At 42.3% G+C, this 15,492-nt stretch overlaps 2 protein-coding genes across 7 annotated transcripts in view; both read left to right on the top strand.

Moving 5' to 3' along the window:
• LOC144526424 (solute carrier family 22 member 23-like) overlaps nt 1–6,994 on the top strand; it is a 37,021-nt gene extending 30,027 nt beyond the window's left edge. For 2 of the 3 annotated variants that reach the window (XM_078263905.1, XM_078263906.1), the window contains 2 exons: nt 1,544–1,667; nt 2,414–5,020. In XM_078263905.1, the coding sequence (XP_078120031.1) occupies nt 1,544–1,667; nt 2,414–3,977 (1,688 nt within the window). In that variant the 3' untranslated portion in view covers nt 3,978–5,020. Of the gene's footprint in view, nt 1–1,543; nt 1,668–2,413; nt 5,021–6,500 lie in introns of those variants that run through there. The other variant, XR_013502751.1, reaches the window with a different exon arrangement.
• Nucleotides 6,995–10,496: 3,502 nt separating this feature from the next.
• On the top strand, nt 10,497–14,693 carry LOC144526279 (tubulin beta-2A chain). 4 transcript variants are annotated; one of them, XM_078263647.1, is made up of 5 exons: nt 10,497–10,553; nt 10,985–11,093; nt 12,335–12,445; nt 13,336–13,415; nt 14,274–14,693. In XM_078263647.1, exons 1-5 carry the CDS (start codon nt 10,497–10,499, stop codon nt 14,418–14,420), a joined length of 504 nt encoding a protein of 167 aa, XP_078119773.1. In that variant the 3' UTR covers nt 14,421–14,693. The 4 variants fall into 4 exon arrangements, with proteins under 4 accessions (XP_078119773.1, XP_078119771.1, XP_078119772.1 ...); XM_078263645.1 differs by having other exon boundaries at nt 13,336–13,437; nt 14,035–14,693; XM_078263646.1 differs by having other exon boundaries at nt 13,336–13,458; nt 14,185–14,693.
• The last annotated feature ends 799 nt before the right edge of the window (nt 14,694–15,492 follow it).

Here is a 15,492-nt window from a genome sequence, read left to right as displayed (position 1 = left end):
AGGCTAACGGTGCTTGGTTAGCACAATGACATGTTAGAAAGCACAGCCGAAACGATTTGTCATAAACTAAGTAACAAATGATGCTAATGGCATTAATACCTAAGCCAAACGGTGCTGTTACTACTATTTTAGTGATTTATAAGCAACCTGTTTCTTTCAGATTGTCACGTTACTGAGAATACAGCTATTGGAAGGTAATATATGAAGTTGAAGCTAACTCTGACAGCTGTAGGGCAGCTAACAAACTTTAGCTTTCTCCATGAAGCTCCCAGCTAAGCTAACGTTACTATAACTCGCGACACAGTTAGGAAACAAGAACAAGCTAACTAATGTTAACATAAGCACTTTGGCTCGGTGGATGTCGATTTTAAAGTCATGTTGAAACTACTAACGTTACTCGGTACGTAACGTTAGCTTAGACCTTAAAATGCCTTGTGTTTCTCACTCACGCTAACTTATTGTTCATAAGACGTGACATGGGTGACACATGCGGGTAGGCCAAGACGAGAAGAGGGAGATTAGCTAACGTTAGCCAACATATTAATAAAAAAGTCACATTCAAATAGTAATTTCTGCATTCGAATAGTATTTTTTTACTATTCAAATTATATTCGACTTTCGGTATTCGTTACAACAGCCCTAATTCAAACCATCTTTGGTCTAAATAGGCTCTTTGTATGCAACCAAATTTCTCAATAAGTGAATAAAAAAACATTTTATTTGACCAAAGTTTATTAGCACTCTTACCCTGTTTGTTTTTTTTTAAATGCACTGATTTGAAATAGTGGTATTTCAATTTTAACATGACGTACTCAGTAGTGGTTACATTTAATAATTAGGTATACAGTTGCTTAAAAATTCAAATTATTATGGCCTTTTTTGCTTCCATATATCCTTATCCTTATTTGTTTTCTTTTAAGCCATCAACCTGACTGTGCTCATTTTGAATAATGTGCGTTGTCTCTTTTTAAATAAAGAACTCTAAAAAACTCACCATTTAAAGGGCAACTATTATATAGCATTTTCAGGTTAATACTTTTGTATTGTTAAGTATTTTGTGTTTGTACTAGAACATGCTTACATGCTTTCATGTTCAAAAAAACACTTTATTTTTCTCATACTACCCATGGCTGCACCTGTATTCACCCTTTGTATGAGACGCTCTGTAGGCGCGCCTGTCTCTTTAAGCCCCCCTCCCAACAAAGCCCAGTCTGCTCTGATTGGCCAGAGTGTTTCCTGGAATCAGAGCTTCGCTCTGCCTCCGCAGCCTACGCTGTTGTTAGCTAGTATCAGCTGGAGCTACTGCAACGCAGTAAATAGCAGGACTTTGTACCTTGAAAAATCACCAATAAAGGCTTTTAAACCAAATACTACACAAACGGACATTTCCCAGCAGTAAAGTGACCCGAAATTGGGGAGAAATGACCAATAACAGCAGCCTCCCCCCCCCCCCCCCCCAGCCCTTATTTACATATGCCTTTTATAGACCACATTGTTTACTGAATACAAATTGCCATATGTGTGTCTCCTGCTTTGTCTGCAGATAGCTCAGGTACGCTGAATAAGAACTTCTCCATCGCCTTCTCCATCATCGGCATGTTCTCTTCCCAAGCAGTCAGCAACCTGAGCATCTTCTTCTGTGCTGAGATCACACCCACTGTGATCAGGTAGGCCCAATGAAACTTTGGGGTGACGAAATGTGGAAAATGTGCTTTTAGTGTTGAGGAGTGTAACAGCTGTTTTTAATGTATTGCACATTGTTATTCATAAAACAAGTAGTCCATTATTAGTCCACGATGTGTTCATGTTTGCTCTAGTTTGGGCATTGTCGACATTTTAAGTGTTTCTTCTACACCTGTTTTAATGTCCTGATTCGTTTATAACTAACTTGATACAGTGGTTGGTGTCCATAGCATCACATGTTCCTGCAGATGGATTAGCTGCTCTACCTCCTGTTAAAGGAGGGTATGGAATCCTTGAACAGACTCGGTGTCATATGTAATCCACATCTTGTACAAATTAGCCATCCCCTTTGAGAATATATGACACAGCACTGGATGTTCATTATCTGGGGTTATGTAAGGGGTGTTGTTCTGCTGACAGTGCTCCAAGGGTGGCCTCTGGTGGGGAATTTAGGCAATTACAGGAGAGGAAGGGGACTCCATGTAGAGGAGGGCGTTTGGTAGTGCTGCAGCATACAGTACATCAACAGAAGAATGAAGAAAAACAAAAGAGATCTTCCCTTTTATATGAATGAATTAGGTGATATTTCAGTACAACATGTCGATTGGGATTTACTTTAATTGTAGTGAACAGTCTTCCCCTGTGGCTGGTTTATACAAGGTGTATGAGGTCTTTAGGTATGTGTGATCATAAATCATAAAATGTGACAACATTTTCCATCTCACCATAGGGGTGGTGGGCTGGGCCTGGTCCTAGCCAGCGCTGGCTTCGGCATGCTGACTGCACCCATCATGGAGCTCCACAATCAGAAGGGCTATTTTCTTCACCATATTATCTTTGCCTGCTGCACTCTGATCTGCATCATCTGCATTCTCCTGCTGCCCGAGACGCGCTTCCAGCCCCTCCCTGAGACCCTGGCTGATGGCGAGAGCTACACCCGTCAATCTCTCCTTCCACCGAGGAAACCTGGAGAACAGCGCCTCCTGCTGGCTCAATCCGAGAGCAGTAGGGACTACACCAGGGTACATGACACGCCGCTCCACGAAGCAGCCGCCACCGTGGTGTCCACTATGGACTCCACCGCCTCATCAGCTGTTGATTTGACCGTTCTGTCGGTCGGAAATATGTCTGCTCCCACGTTCATGGAGGTGCACCCTGGCAAGCCTGAGCTTAAAGACCCCAACGGTCACTCAGTTTTATCTTTATCCACAACCCCCATCACAGCCCTGGGTAAAGACAGCATCATACATGCCAGTAGAGAGCACTTGCTGTCTTCCACTCCGTTACACAAACCCCCATGCGTCACAGACCCACTTTTACCCGATGCCGAAGAACCTCCAGCAGAAGTCCTGGAATCTATTGAGCCATTGACGGATTCTGCCATTCCTAAAATGAATGACATTGGTCATTCCCCTACAAAAGAGTCAGCCACTACCTCTTCCCCTCCATTAGACCGTTCCACTCCCCCGGTCCCTCAAACTGTGCCTGCCTCCCTATTGATCTGCACCACACCCATCATTGAGCCCCCGCCTAGCTCCACGTTAGAATCCCCCAACACAGTGGGAAATGAGATCGACAGTATAGCCCCGAAATTCGACCCACCTTTGCTAGAGGCCGCTAATGCCACTTTAGCAGACTCCCCTACTCCATCTATGCATGACAGCCCCCCTCCATCCCCTACCCCCTCTCCTGTTCCGATAACAGATTGCAACATTTCCACTGATCCTCCACCCTCCATTAGCACACACTCTGACATTCCCATCAAGTTAGAAATAGTGGAAGAATCTACATCTACTCCTAGAGACTCCCCCATAACTCCTGTCGTAGACCCCCAACCACCACAGTTAGACTCTACCTCTCCCTGTGTTAATGTCGTATCCCCTCGTTCCCCTACTGCCCCTACTCCCCCTAGCCCAGTCACTGTTTCCCCTTCACCCACTCCCCCTCCACCCATTGAATCAGGCCAAACACCCTCAGTGGCCTCTTCCACTTCCCCTGTCATAGATACTCTCAACACTACTGCACCGATTCCTACCATCCTCCCCGTCACAGACATTGTGCACACCTCCACTCCGGAATCTACCACTCTGACTGTTCAGCCCACGCAGGATTCAGCTGCATCCCTTGCTGTAGATTCAGCAGCAACTTCCATCACAGATTTAGGAGCTACAGAAGCAACTCTCCCTTCTCTTATGGTCTGCACCGTCTCCTCCCCCATAGACTTTGGCGTCCTTTCCATCAGGGACAGTGCCAGCACAGAAAACAACTCTGTCAATGGTGTGGCGTTGTTATGATCCAGTGTTGCAGTCAGGAGACGGAGCTTTATGGTTGCATGAGGAAGCAGCCCACGCCACACGAATAACCAAGAAGGGGGCGAGGAGGGGGGCACAAACTGTCCTACTCAGACTTCAGGCACTTACTGAAGATTGTCCTCACCTGGAGTTGAGTAGACATGTCTTACAGAGATGCTGTATGTTTCTCAATGCCCCCCCCTTCCTGCATTTAGCCAATAAATGAGACCACGCAAGTGAGAGAGTGCCAGAGGCTGGTTTGTGACAATGTGACAGTATCTTCTGCTCTTTTTGAATGTCACTGGAAATCACCAGCCTATAAACTACTTTGATGTAAATGAATGGGAAATCACTGTCTGTCATTTTAAAGAGACAACTATACCCACAATCACGGAGAGAACTGGTGAGAAATACAATGATGCTAAAAACAAACAAACAAAAATCAAATCACTGGTACTTTTGCTCAAATGAAATGTCTGTCTAACATATTTATACAAAAATATCGCCTTACCTGTATGGACAAAAAAATCTGAATGTTACAACATACTTTTTGCCATTACAGAGGTAAACAATCCAAATTGGAGTGATTTTTCTAAATACAATGCCAAAAACTACTCTGACCAAAATTAAATGTAGACATAGTGCCAAAAAATTAGTATAAGAGTATTTGCCTGTTAGGGGAAATACTGTTTAGTGCAGTCCCCTTTCATAGACTGTATGTGGATTAAAGTGAATCAGATGAACCCTTTTCCAAAGTTCAGAAATACAAAGTAAGTAGTCAATTGTTTATCAAATTATCGAAAGACTGAAACCTATATCACCATTTAATGAATTATAATTGAGAGATGAGATTGAGATTGCTAAATTGCTTTCATGAACACATGGTTCATTGTATGAACAGCGATATTAGAGAAAAGAATGACCCATATTTTGTCGGTCTGAAAAAAACTTATTTTTCCAATTGTTTCAGTCAATGGAATTTATGGTATGCAAATGCTTTTATTTGTAAATGTGATATTGTAAGTAAATGCATAATTAGTTGTTGAGCTTGATTAAGTCTTTTTTTCTAATTCAAAGTATTTCGAATAATCTCCCATGGCGTGCCCTTATTGTACAAAGCTATACTACATTCTTACAGTATTTGTGGCACCTCAGTCTGGTGCCACCTTATTCTTTGCAGTTGGGACAAAGCATGAAAATAATTGTGAACGTGTCAGCAAAACAAACCTTAAAAGCAAACCTTAAAAATATACAAAAGCTATTTTTTAAATGAAACCAATGGATGACAAAATGTTCGATGTGATTGCCAACTGTCACAGCAAAGCTAACCTTTAGTGTGTTTTCAAAATCATGTTCTAGTTCTCTGTAGTTTATGTACGTATGTCAATGTTTTCATACATGCACATGCACAACTAAGTTTACCTTACAAAAAAATGCAATACATCATATATTTGTCAAAAAGACATTTTAAAATACAGGTCAAATCCTTATTTATGGGTAGATTGACCTATTCATAATATTAAATTGACAAACTCTTGCTTAAAGGAACACGCCGACTTATTGGGACTTTAGCTTATTCATCGTAACCCCCAGAGGTAGACAAGTCAATACATACCCTTCTCATCTCTGTGCGTGTTGTAACTCTGTCTGCCTGGTTTAGCACAGATCCTGAAGGTAACCGGTTCCATCTAGCCTACTGCTCCCAATAAGTGACAAAATAACGCCAACATGTTCCTATTTACATGTTGTGATATGTATAGTCACAGCGTGTACAAATAACAAGGTTATATGAGACACAGCCATCTTCTAACCGTATACAAACTGGGAACTATATTCTCAGAAAGGCGAAACACTGCTACTTCTGCTACTTGGGCGGAGTAATTTGCTAGCAGCACCTGAAGCCCTGTGGTGAGGAGCAAAGAGTTCGCCTGGAGTTCACTCAGATTAGATAATAGAGTCAACAATTACTAGATAGTAAAAGCATAGTGACCTTGTTATTTGTACACCCTGTGACTATACAAATCACAACATGTAAACAGGAACACGTTATTTTGTTCACTTATTGAGAGCAGTAGGCTAGTTGGAACCGGTTACCTCCAGGATCTGTGCTAGGCTAAGCTAGCGCTGGGGGCGTCAGACAATTACAACACGCACAGAGATGAGAAGGGTATGTCTCGACTTGTCTAACTCTGGGGGTTACTGTGAATAAGCTAAAGTCCCAATAAGTCGCCGTGTTCCTTCAAGGAGGCACTTTCTCTTCCATAGCCTGTGTCCATCTGTGGATGGCGTTATACTTGACAGTTGTAGTTACACACTTCATGCTTTGGAGGTTGTAATGTTTGTCAGAGAAAGATGTATGATTATGGATACACCACTGTTTACAACAACAACAACAATAATACTACTAATAATCATACATAATAATAGTTACACTTTATTGTAAAACTCAAGAGCCAAGTGAATGATGTCTTGTCAGTTCAAATGTGATAAAACTCTCTCACGGTATGTCATATTACATTCATCCAGGGAGTATTCGTGATCTCATTAAGGTGTCATTCAGGAGTCAAAGACGACACCAGACTTGTGTCGTTCACACCATCTGGTGGTACGCTTATGAAGAACCTTCCAGGTACTTTACTCACCAAAATCCTCTCTTGCTTTCATCTACAGTAAGTCAAATGTGCACTGACAGAGGTGCAGCATGTCTTTAGGTGTCTGAATGATTGTGCAACCCTGATTGTGTTTTTTTTTTCTCCCTCAAATGCAGCTTGAATCAAAGTATGAAAGCTCTTTTTTTTCTCGATTGATTCATTGATCTTTCAATAGATCATCAAGTCAACAAACTTTCATTTAGTGAAAGATTCATATGAACATTTAATGTCTTACATGTCATGCTGCTAAGCCTCAAAGCACAATGCCCTGCAATCATGTGAAGTCAAATTTAATGGAGCTTGGCTTGACAGAAAAAAATAAAAAAAATAATAAAAAGGGAAAATGGAGTGGGACTTTGAATACAGAAATTCTAGTATATTCTACTAGTAACTCATTAACTTTTGCAATAGACCCACATGTAATGTACTTTGTGGAAGTGAGTGTTGACACTGGATGTATTAAGGAATTTTTGGCATCTGCAGTAAAGAGTGGGTTGACTGTAGTGGTCAGTAGCTTCACATTACTCTGAGTCTGCGTTGTCTGTGAGTATTGTTCTCTCTGTCTCAGTGTGCGTATTGCAGAAATTGAACTATGTATTGCAAAAAGCCACATGCAGCACCAGTGTAAAGACAGTGACACAGCACAATACAACCAGTGTCTATTCTAAGATCTGTTGCTTCCATTTTCACAACTCTCATGCAGCTATTTCACGGTGCTGATTAAGAGTAATTTATCTGGTGTAAAATTAAAGTAAAAATCTGTAAAAGCGATCCAAAGCAATGTTAGCACCAGCGACAGGGTGGACTAGGAGACAGTGACCTTCGGAAAAGCAAAAAAAAAAAACTGGTTATGCCTTTGGAAACACCCAGCGTTGCTAAGATGAAGGATGATAACATGGACTAATGAATAGTTTTGAACCGAGATTAACTCCCCAGTGTACACACATTTCAGGTTTTGCTTCTCTCAATTGTGCGACTCAGATTCTCCTGATGGGAGATTTGAATGAATGTAAAAACCATGGATTGTACCATTTATAATTTCTGATTGTTTGGTTTCATTTTGTTTTTGTTTTAACAGACATAATGCACTTGTATATAAGCCATACCTGTTGTTAAAATAAACCACTATTTATTGATCAACTATGGATATACCCGAGTGCTTCATTTTATAACATGGATTTTATTAAAAGTAAAGGTAAGGTCTACTCCAAGGTGCTGGAAAGGAGGGTTCGGTCGATAGTCGAACCTCAGGTTGAAGAGGAACAATGCGGATTCCGTCCTGGTCGTGGAACAACGGACCAGATCTTTACTCTCGCAAGGATCCTGGAGGGAGCCTGGGAGTATGCCCAACTGGTCTACATGTGTTTTGTGGATCTGGAGAAGGCGTATGACCGGGTGCCCTGGGAGATACTGTGGGAGGTGCTGCGGGAGTACGGGGTGAGGGGGTCCCTTCTCAGGGTCATCCAATCTCTGTACGACCAACGCGAGAGCTGTGTCCGGGTTCTCGGCAGTAAGTCGGACTCGTTTCAGGTGAGAGTTGGCCTCCGCCAGGGCTGCGCTTTGTCACCAATCCTGTTTGTAGTATTTATGGACAGGATATCGAGGCGTAGTCGGGGTGGAGAGGGGTTGCAGTTCGGTGGGCTGGGGATCTCATCGCTGCTTTTTGCAGATGATGTGGTCCTGATGGCATCATTGGCCTGTGACCTCTGTACTCACTGATCGGTTCGCAGCCGAGTGTGAAGCGGCTGATGGGGGAGGATCAGCACTCTAAATCGAGGCCATGGTTCTCAGCAGGAACCGCGGAGTGCCTTCTCCAGGTAGGGAATGAAACCTACCCCAAGTGAAGGAGTTCAAGTACCTGGGGTCTTGTTCATGAGTGAGGGGACAATGGAGCGGGAGATTGGTCGGAGAATCGGCGCAGCGGTTGCGGTATTACATTCAATTTATCGCACCGTTGTGACGAAAAGAGAGCGGAGCCAGAAGGCAAAGCTCTCAATCTACCGGTCAGTTTTTGTTCCTACCCTCACCTATGGTCATGAAGGCTGGGTCATGACCGAAAGAACAAGATCCAGGGTACAAGCGGCCAAAATGGGTTTCCTCAGGAGGGTAGCTGGCGTCTCCCTTAGCGATAGGGTGAGAAGCTCAGTCATCCGGATAAGCGGACGAAGATGGATGGATGGATGGATGGATGGATAGATCCCAGGCAAAACGGCAGTCCAATAGTTTCACTGCTGGCTGGAGGGCTTGTACCTTTTTTAAAGAACAATAAAACGGGGAGTGCATTACTGTTTGCTATTACATGTAATTGCATGCATGTACTTGCAAATGTCCCAGGCCCTCAGGGGCACCCTCTGTGTGCCAGTTACTTTGTGGTGATATGATTAATTAGTGGTTCACAAGGGTTGAGCTGAAACATTTCAAATCCAGACTAGTCTGAATCTGTTTTGTGTTCTCTGTGTGCGAATCCTCCCTTGCTTCACAATATATAATTAATTACCAATTTGTTTGGTGAAATGTGTCACTAAAGCACAATTAACAAGGCTAAGAGTCCATAGCCATGCTGGCTGTTTAGGCACAGAAATGCTTTGAACTAAATGCTAACGTCAGCATGCTAATATGCTCATAATGACAATGCTAACATGCAGATGTTTGACCATCTTAGTTTCCTAGGTAACCTATTTGGTCATAAACCAAAGTTTTGGACAAATTAAAATGTTTGACCTGATAAAAAATAATGGGATCACAAAGATTATTACAATTCATCCTAAGGGGAACATGGATGTATTTACAAATTTTTACAACAATCCATTTGTTAGCTGTTGAGACATTTCACTCAATTTTGAACCACATTAGGAAAGGAAAGGTCACGGGATCACCAAAGTCACTAGGATTCATCCTATGTGGACAATGAATGTCTATTAAATGTAATGGCAATCCAACAATCCATCCAATAGTTGTTAAAACATTTCAGTCTGGATCATAGTGGTGGACCAACATCAGACCACAACAGCCTTCCCTGGAGCCATGCTGCAAGCATGGCAATGGCAAAAAACTTCAAACCAAGGGCCAATGTAGCTCCTGTTTTTTTTTTACCCAACCTTGAGGACCTGTATTATAGAGGGGCCCTGCATGTGTTATAATCTAGTTTACATATATATTTAATATTTCATTTAATAGTTAATATTATGCTTATATGGTTGATTAAATTATTAACTAACTCTATCTAACTGACATCTGGGGCAGGGTAGCAGCGTAGAAATACTGGTTGGTTTCTGGGATTCTGGCCAAAATGGGTTGGGGAACATTATGTGTAAGCCCCATGGCTCAATGGATGACCACAGCTCATCTCTGACCCCCGATCAAGTTAATCCGACCCTGCAGCATTTTCTTAATTCATAAGAGCATCTACATTATTCAAACTACAAAATAAAAACATCTATGAGTTAGGGTTACAATGCCTAATCAGAATATCCAGTTGTGTTTTTCAACCTGAAGTTTGAAACAAACGGACTTATTTTTATAGGCTAGTTACTCCTGAACATTGTAGGCCTATTCACACAGTCCTAATTGAATCAGCACAAAAAAGGCAACATTTCCCCTGAATGGGACAGGGTGATGTCAGGAGGATGATGCGGCATGATCCTCTAGACCACTGCATCAAAGCCGAGCGCTCCTATTGGCAGACAGGGATATTGGGATGCTGCGCTGTGTGTAACGTCATCTGACCAGCAGCACGTTTATCTATCTCGCCGGCTCAAGACTCGCTCTAGAAATGTGGTGCAGATTTTGAGAAACACAACGGCAAGAGACTGAAGACTGGACGCCGGTAAAGTCGAGACAGGACGCTCTCTGAACGCATCCGCAACGCACCATGAGGGAAATCGTTCACATCCAGGCTGGACAGTGTGGAAATCAGATTGGGGCGAAGGTATGAATATTGTTATTCAATTTAAGAAGGGGGATACATGTACGTAGCCTACTTCTAATTTTAATGCGGAACGTGCCACGTGTTAATGTTATAGTTTTTATTGTTAAATCATTTATAGACGAGTCATTTAAATAATTAGTTTGGCGTCTCTTGCGCATTTATAAATAACCATCTCCTTTTTTTCGTTGAGATATTGAGATTTTTTTATTGAGATTATGTGTTGTTTATATAACCTATGTGCAGGGTGCGGTTCAGCTGGGCTGTGCAGTGATGTGGCCCCCGCTGCTGCGTGTCATTTAGTTACCAAGCAGAATGCGCAATCACTAAATTAAGGCCTGACAGTACGCGCTTTAACTCGTTTTCACACCATGTTATGTTGCTAAATGACCTCAACAACTGAAGTACATATGATTATGTTTGTTCCTTCTTAGTTCTGGGAGGTGATAAGTGATGAGCATGGTATCGATCCAACCGGTAGTTACCAAGGTGACAGTGACCTGCAGCTGGAGAGGATAAATGTCTACTACAATGAGGCATCAGGTAAAGTGAAAAGGGGAAACTGTATGAAAGTTTTAAATAAACCACATGTTTGCATCTGAATAATTTACTATTCCATAAAGCTTTGTTTCCATTGCTCACTATCCTTGCATGACCTTATGCTACACGGACCTCATTTGAATGAAACAGTACGCTCATATCATAAATTTAGCTGCAAGGGGAAAGTAGGTCCCACAATGAGTGCAGGGAAAAATTAGGACAGTGAATCTGCTAAAATCTCTCTCTCTCTCTCTCTCTCTCTCTCTCTCTCTCTCTTTCTAGGGAGCACAGGTATCTGCAGTCTCTGTATAGCTGACCCCAAGCTCACTGTGCCTTGGTCTCATCTCAGTATCTAATTTTATTGACGTGGCATGTTGAAGGTCATTGCGTGTCATTCCTCACAGCATTGAACAGTCAAACAATGACGTTATACAGTAATTATGCAGCTCTGTAGCTATAGTGATTCGTCTTTGAACCGATGCTGTCAGAGAAGGACAAGTCAGTGCAGCTCTCAATATATGTGTAGACAGGACTGAGATTATTCATCACCTTTGCATGAATGAAAGGCCTGTGCAGGAGGCACATCTAGGCCTAAGCAGCATATTCACTACCACTAACCTATTTTTCTAGCGGCAAGCGTTATTGATCCTTTGTTTCTATGCTGCATGCTGGCATCAGTGTAACCTACTGCGTCACTGTTGCATCGCATGAATTCATTTCTCCTTTTAAATTAAAAGAATAGACTGGAATATGTTTTCAGAAGCAAGCTACATTAGGAATTACATTAATTAGGGAAAAAAGAGGTATGGGTAGGGGAAGATTGCTTTGTTGGAATGCATTCTGCAGTGCTCAGCACTTTGTGAGCCCCACTGGTCTAGAAGAAGCAGTGCAGCTTGCTGCAGCAGTTTGCTTACAAGGAGGGTTACAGACTAAGATGGATGATGGAGGAACAAAGTAAAATGCAAAAAACAAACAATAGAAGGTTTCCAGAATCATAGGCTGTAGTATCCTTTAAACAAAAGGCTGTTTACCCAAAGGTTTACATTAACAAACAGTACTGCTGTATTCCTATCCTTTTAGATCAGTATAATTATGGAGAAAATACTTTTTTTTTTTTTTACTTTTTTCATGGTTTACGACAAATGTTCTGACATCATGCACACTGAGACTGCCGATATATTACTCCACTCTTCCATCCATTACCTCTCTCTGTCCCTCTATCCTCTGCTCTTTTTCATCCAAAGGCAGCAAATATGTCCCTCGTGCCATTCTGGTCGACCTGGAGCCAGGAACCATGGATTCAGTTCGCTCCGGCCCGTTTGGACAGCTATTCAGGCCTGACAACTTTGTATTTGGTGAGTAGACATTAAATCATGATGTCAGTGCTCACCGTGAACCAACTGCACATACAATATGTGTGTGTGTCAGCAGCTGCTGTCATACCCTGTAAAGCTGTGCTTAGTTTCACCTGACAGCACTGTACAGCAATGTATTTTTCCAGCATAAAGCCTCCGCAGTCTCTCCGCGATGGACCAGTAGTGTGATGCATTGTCCATGTGCAGCTGAGTCAGACTGAGACAGCACTCATGGTGACTCAGCGAAAAGGTATATCTACTTAGAGATGATGCTGCAGTCCTGCTCACAAGTGAGGATACAGAGGCCAATAAACTCCACAACAGGATGACTGCCAATTATAGAATTATAGTTCACCAGAAATATAATTTACCATGTCTGGATCTTGAAGGAGCTAAATAACTCATGGGCATTTACTAATCATTACACGTTTTATTTTCACATTTATAATAAATAACGTAAGGTATTTGAGTGCCTGTTTCTAACAAGGAATACTTTATGAAAATGGTGTAACAAATGGACATGATTTATTAATGCTCAATAGATCCTTACATCCGCTACATAAAATCAGGGGTTCACCAAAGTTATTAGAAATAATCTTGATGAATGTCTATACCAAAATGTTATGGCAATCCAATAGCTTTTGAGACATTTCACTTAAAACCACAAATGTCAGTCTCATGGTGGCGCTAAAGGAAAAGTTAGGGTATCACCAAATTCATTAGGATCCATCCCCTGGGGACCATGAATGCCTGTACAAAATGTTACGCTAATCCATCAATAAAGACATTTGTTACAACTTATAAAGCCGTTATAAAGTATGCCTTAGCAGAAAGTGGCACCATTATTTGTCCATCACGATTTGTCTTTAAACATTGCGTGTATCATGCAGGTCAAAGTGGAGCAGGAAATAACTGGGCCAAGGGTCACTACACTGAGGGAGCTGAGCTAGTCGACTCAGTGCTGGATGTGGTGAGGAAGGAGTCTGAAAACTGTGATTGCCTCCAGGGCTTTCAGCTCACCCACTCACTGGGCGGAGGCACAGGTTCAGGAATGGGTACACTGCTCATCAGCAAGATCCGCGAGGAGTACCCCGACCGCATCATGAACACCTTCAGTGTCATGCCTTCCCCAAAGGTGTCTGACACTGTGGTGGAGCCCTACAACGCCACTCTCTCTGTCCACCAGCTAGTGGAGAACACAGATGAGACCTTCAGCATTGACAATGAGGCCCTGTATGATATTTGCTTCCGCACACTGAAGCTGACCACACCTACCTACGGAGACCTCAACCACTTGGTTTCAGCCACCATGAGCGGGGTGACCACCTGTCTACGCTTCCCTGGTCAACTCAACGCTGACCTCCGTAAGCTGGCTGTCAACATGGTGCCCTTCCCCCGCTTGCATTTCTTCATGCCGGGCTTTGCGCCCCTTACAAGCAGGGGCAGCCAGCAGTACCGCGCCCTCTCCGTGCCAGAGCTCACGCAGCAAATGTTCGATGCCAAGAACATGATGGCAGCCTGTGACCCTCGTCATGGACGCTACCTCACTGTGGCAGCCATCTTCCGCGGCCGTATGTCAATGAAGGAAGTGGATGAGCAGATGTTGAGTGTGCAGAACAAGAACAGCAGCTACTTTGTTGAATGGATTCCCAACAATGTCAAGACCGCCGTTTGCGACATCCCTCCCCGTGGCCTCAAGATGTCCGCTACCTTCATTGGCAACAGCACGGCCATCCAGGAGCTGTTCAGGAGGATCTCTGAGCAGTTCACAGCCATGTTTCGCCGAAAGGCCTTCCTCCACTGGTACACCGGCGAGGGAATGGATGAGATGGAGTTCACGGAGGCCGAAAGCAACATGAATGATCTGGTGTCTGAGTATCAGCAGTACCAGGATGCTACCGCTGATGAGATGGGAGAATATGAAGAAGATGAAATAGAGGATGAGGAAGAAGTCCGCCATGATGTTCGCCACTGATTGTAAAACACTGACATGACACTCTGAGAGAAACAAAATGTTAATTGTTGTTGGACAGCGCAGTGAGATCATAAGAAGTACGCTACAGATGCAGTTGTTTAGCTAAAATTATTTTGCATTTAGATATGGCTTATACTGACAATAATCATGAGTGGTGTTAGAACCTTAAAAACATGCAAGAACCATAGTAATTGATTTTCCAAGTCATGCTTTGCCAGTTTAAAAAATAAGTACAGTCTTGTTCTAAACACAGTTTTGTAACATTTACCTCAACATGCATCCACTTTCTCAAGTCTCCAATAAAAGATCCAGTCCTGTCAATACTTCATGTCATGTTTTTACTTGATAGTTACACAGGTGTAAAGGTGAATAAGGGCATACTTGCTCTGCATTTATCACAATATCCTTGTTTTAGTTTAATGTGTGATATGTTTACACATTAACTCTGTATGCATCATACATAGTTTTGTTAAGGTGTGATATTTTATATTTTTCTAATTGTCAACAAATTCCATGAACACCCAAAACCAACACAAAATTGAAGCTACCTGTACTATCAAGTACTGTATGTGTAGTCGTTTGTGCCATAGACCTCCATTGTTAAAACTATTAAAAACTATTAAAAACTGCACGGCTGAACTCGGTGACATGTTCCTACATTTAAATAATGGTATTGTAGTTTATTTTGAGTCAATCCCACATACAGTCCTAGTGCAGTAAATACTACAGAGTCCAGCTGTTTTAGGAAATTATTTAGCCATTTCTAAAGCTTGAAGAATATATTCGTGATCAGTTTTTAAATATTTACATCTTCAATATAAAAGAATGGGCTTTAGTGCCACCAACAGAGTAGGGAACTCAGAAAGTAATGAAGGACAGACACTGCATTGTAGATTTTGGTAATGTAATGGGATTTGTTGACAGTAATAAAAATATAGAATTTCCTCAGCCTTAACCTTTAATGTACTGAAAGTACAAACGTTTAGCTCTGTTAAGACCAAACATATCTTTAATTTATGCAGAGAGTCCCCTTAATGTGACAAATAGCTACCGCTTGTGATATACATGTTGC

This window comes from Sander vitreus, chromosome 12 (genome assembly GCF_031162955.1).
Source record: "Sander vitreus isolate 19-12246 chromosome 12, sanVit1, whole genome shotgun sequence".
In the NCBI taxonomy this organism is placed as follows: Eukaryota; Metazoa; Chordata; class Actinopteri; order Perciformes; family Percidae; genus Sander; species Sander vitreus.
The sequence above is the reverse complement of the archived record's forward strand: the minus strand, read 5'-3'. Positions and strand labels throughout refer to the sequence as shown.

Excerpts from the sequence above, each read along its gene's own strand:
- LOC144526279 (XM_078263644.1), top strand. The coding sequence starts at position 10,497 with ATGAGGGAAATCGTTCACATCCAGGCTGGACAGTGTGGAAATCAGATT. Across the intron at positions 11,094-12,334 it reads CTACTACAATGAGGCATCAG|GCAGCAAATATGTCCCTCGT; the intron begins GTAAAGTGAAAA and ends TTTCATCCAAAG. Across the intron at positions 12,446-13,335 it reads GCCTGACAACTTTGTATTTG|GTCAAAGTGGAGCAGGAAAT; the intron begins GTGAGTAGACAT and ends TGTATCATGCAG.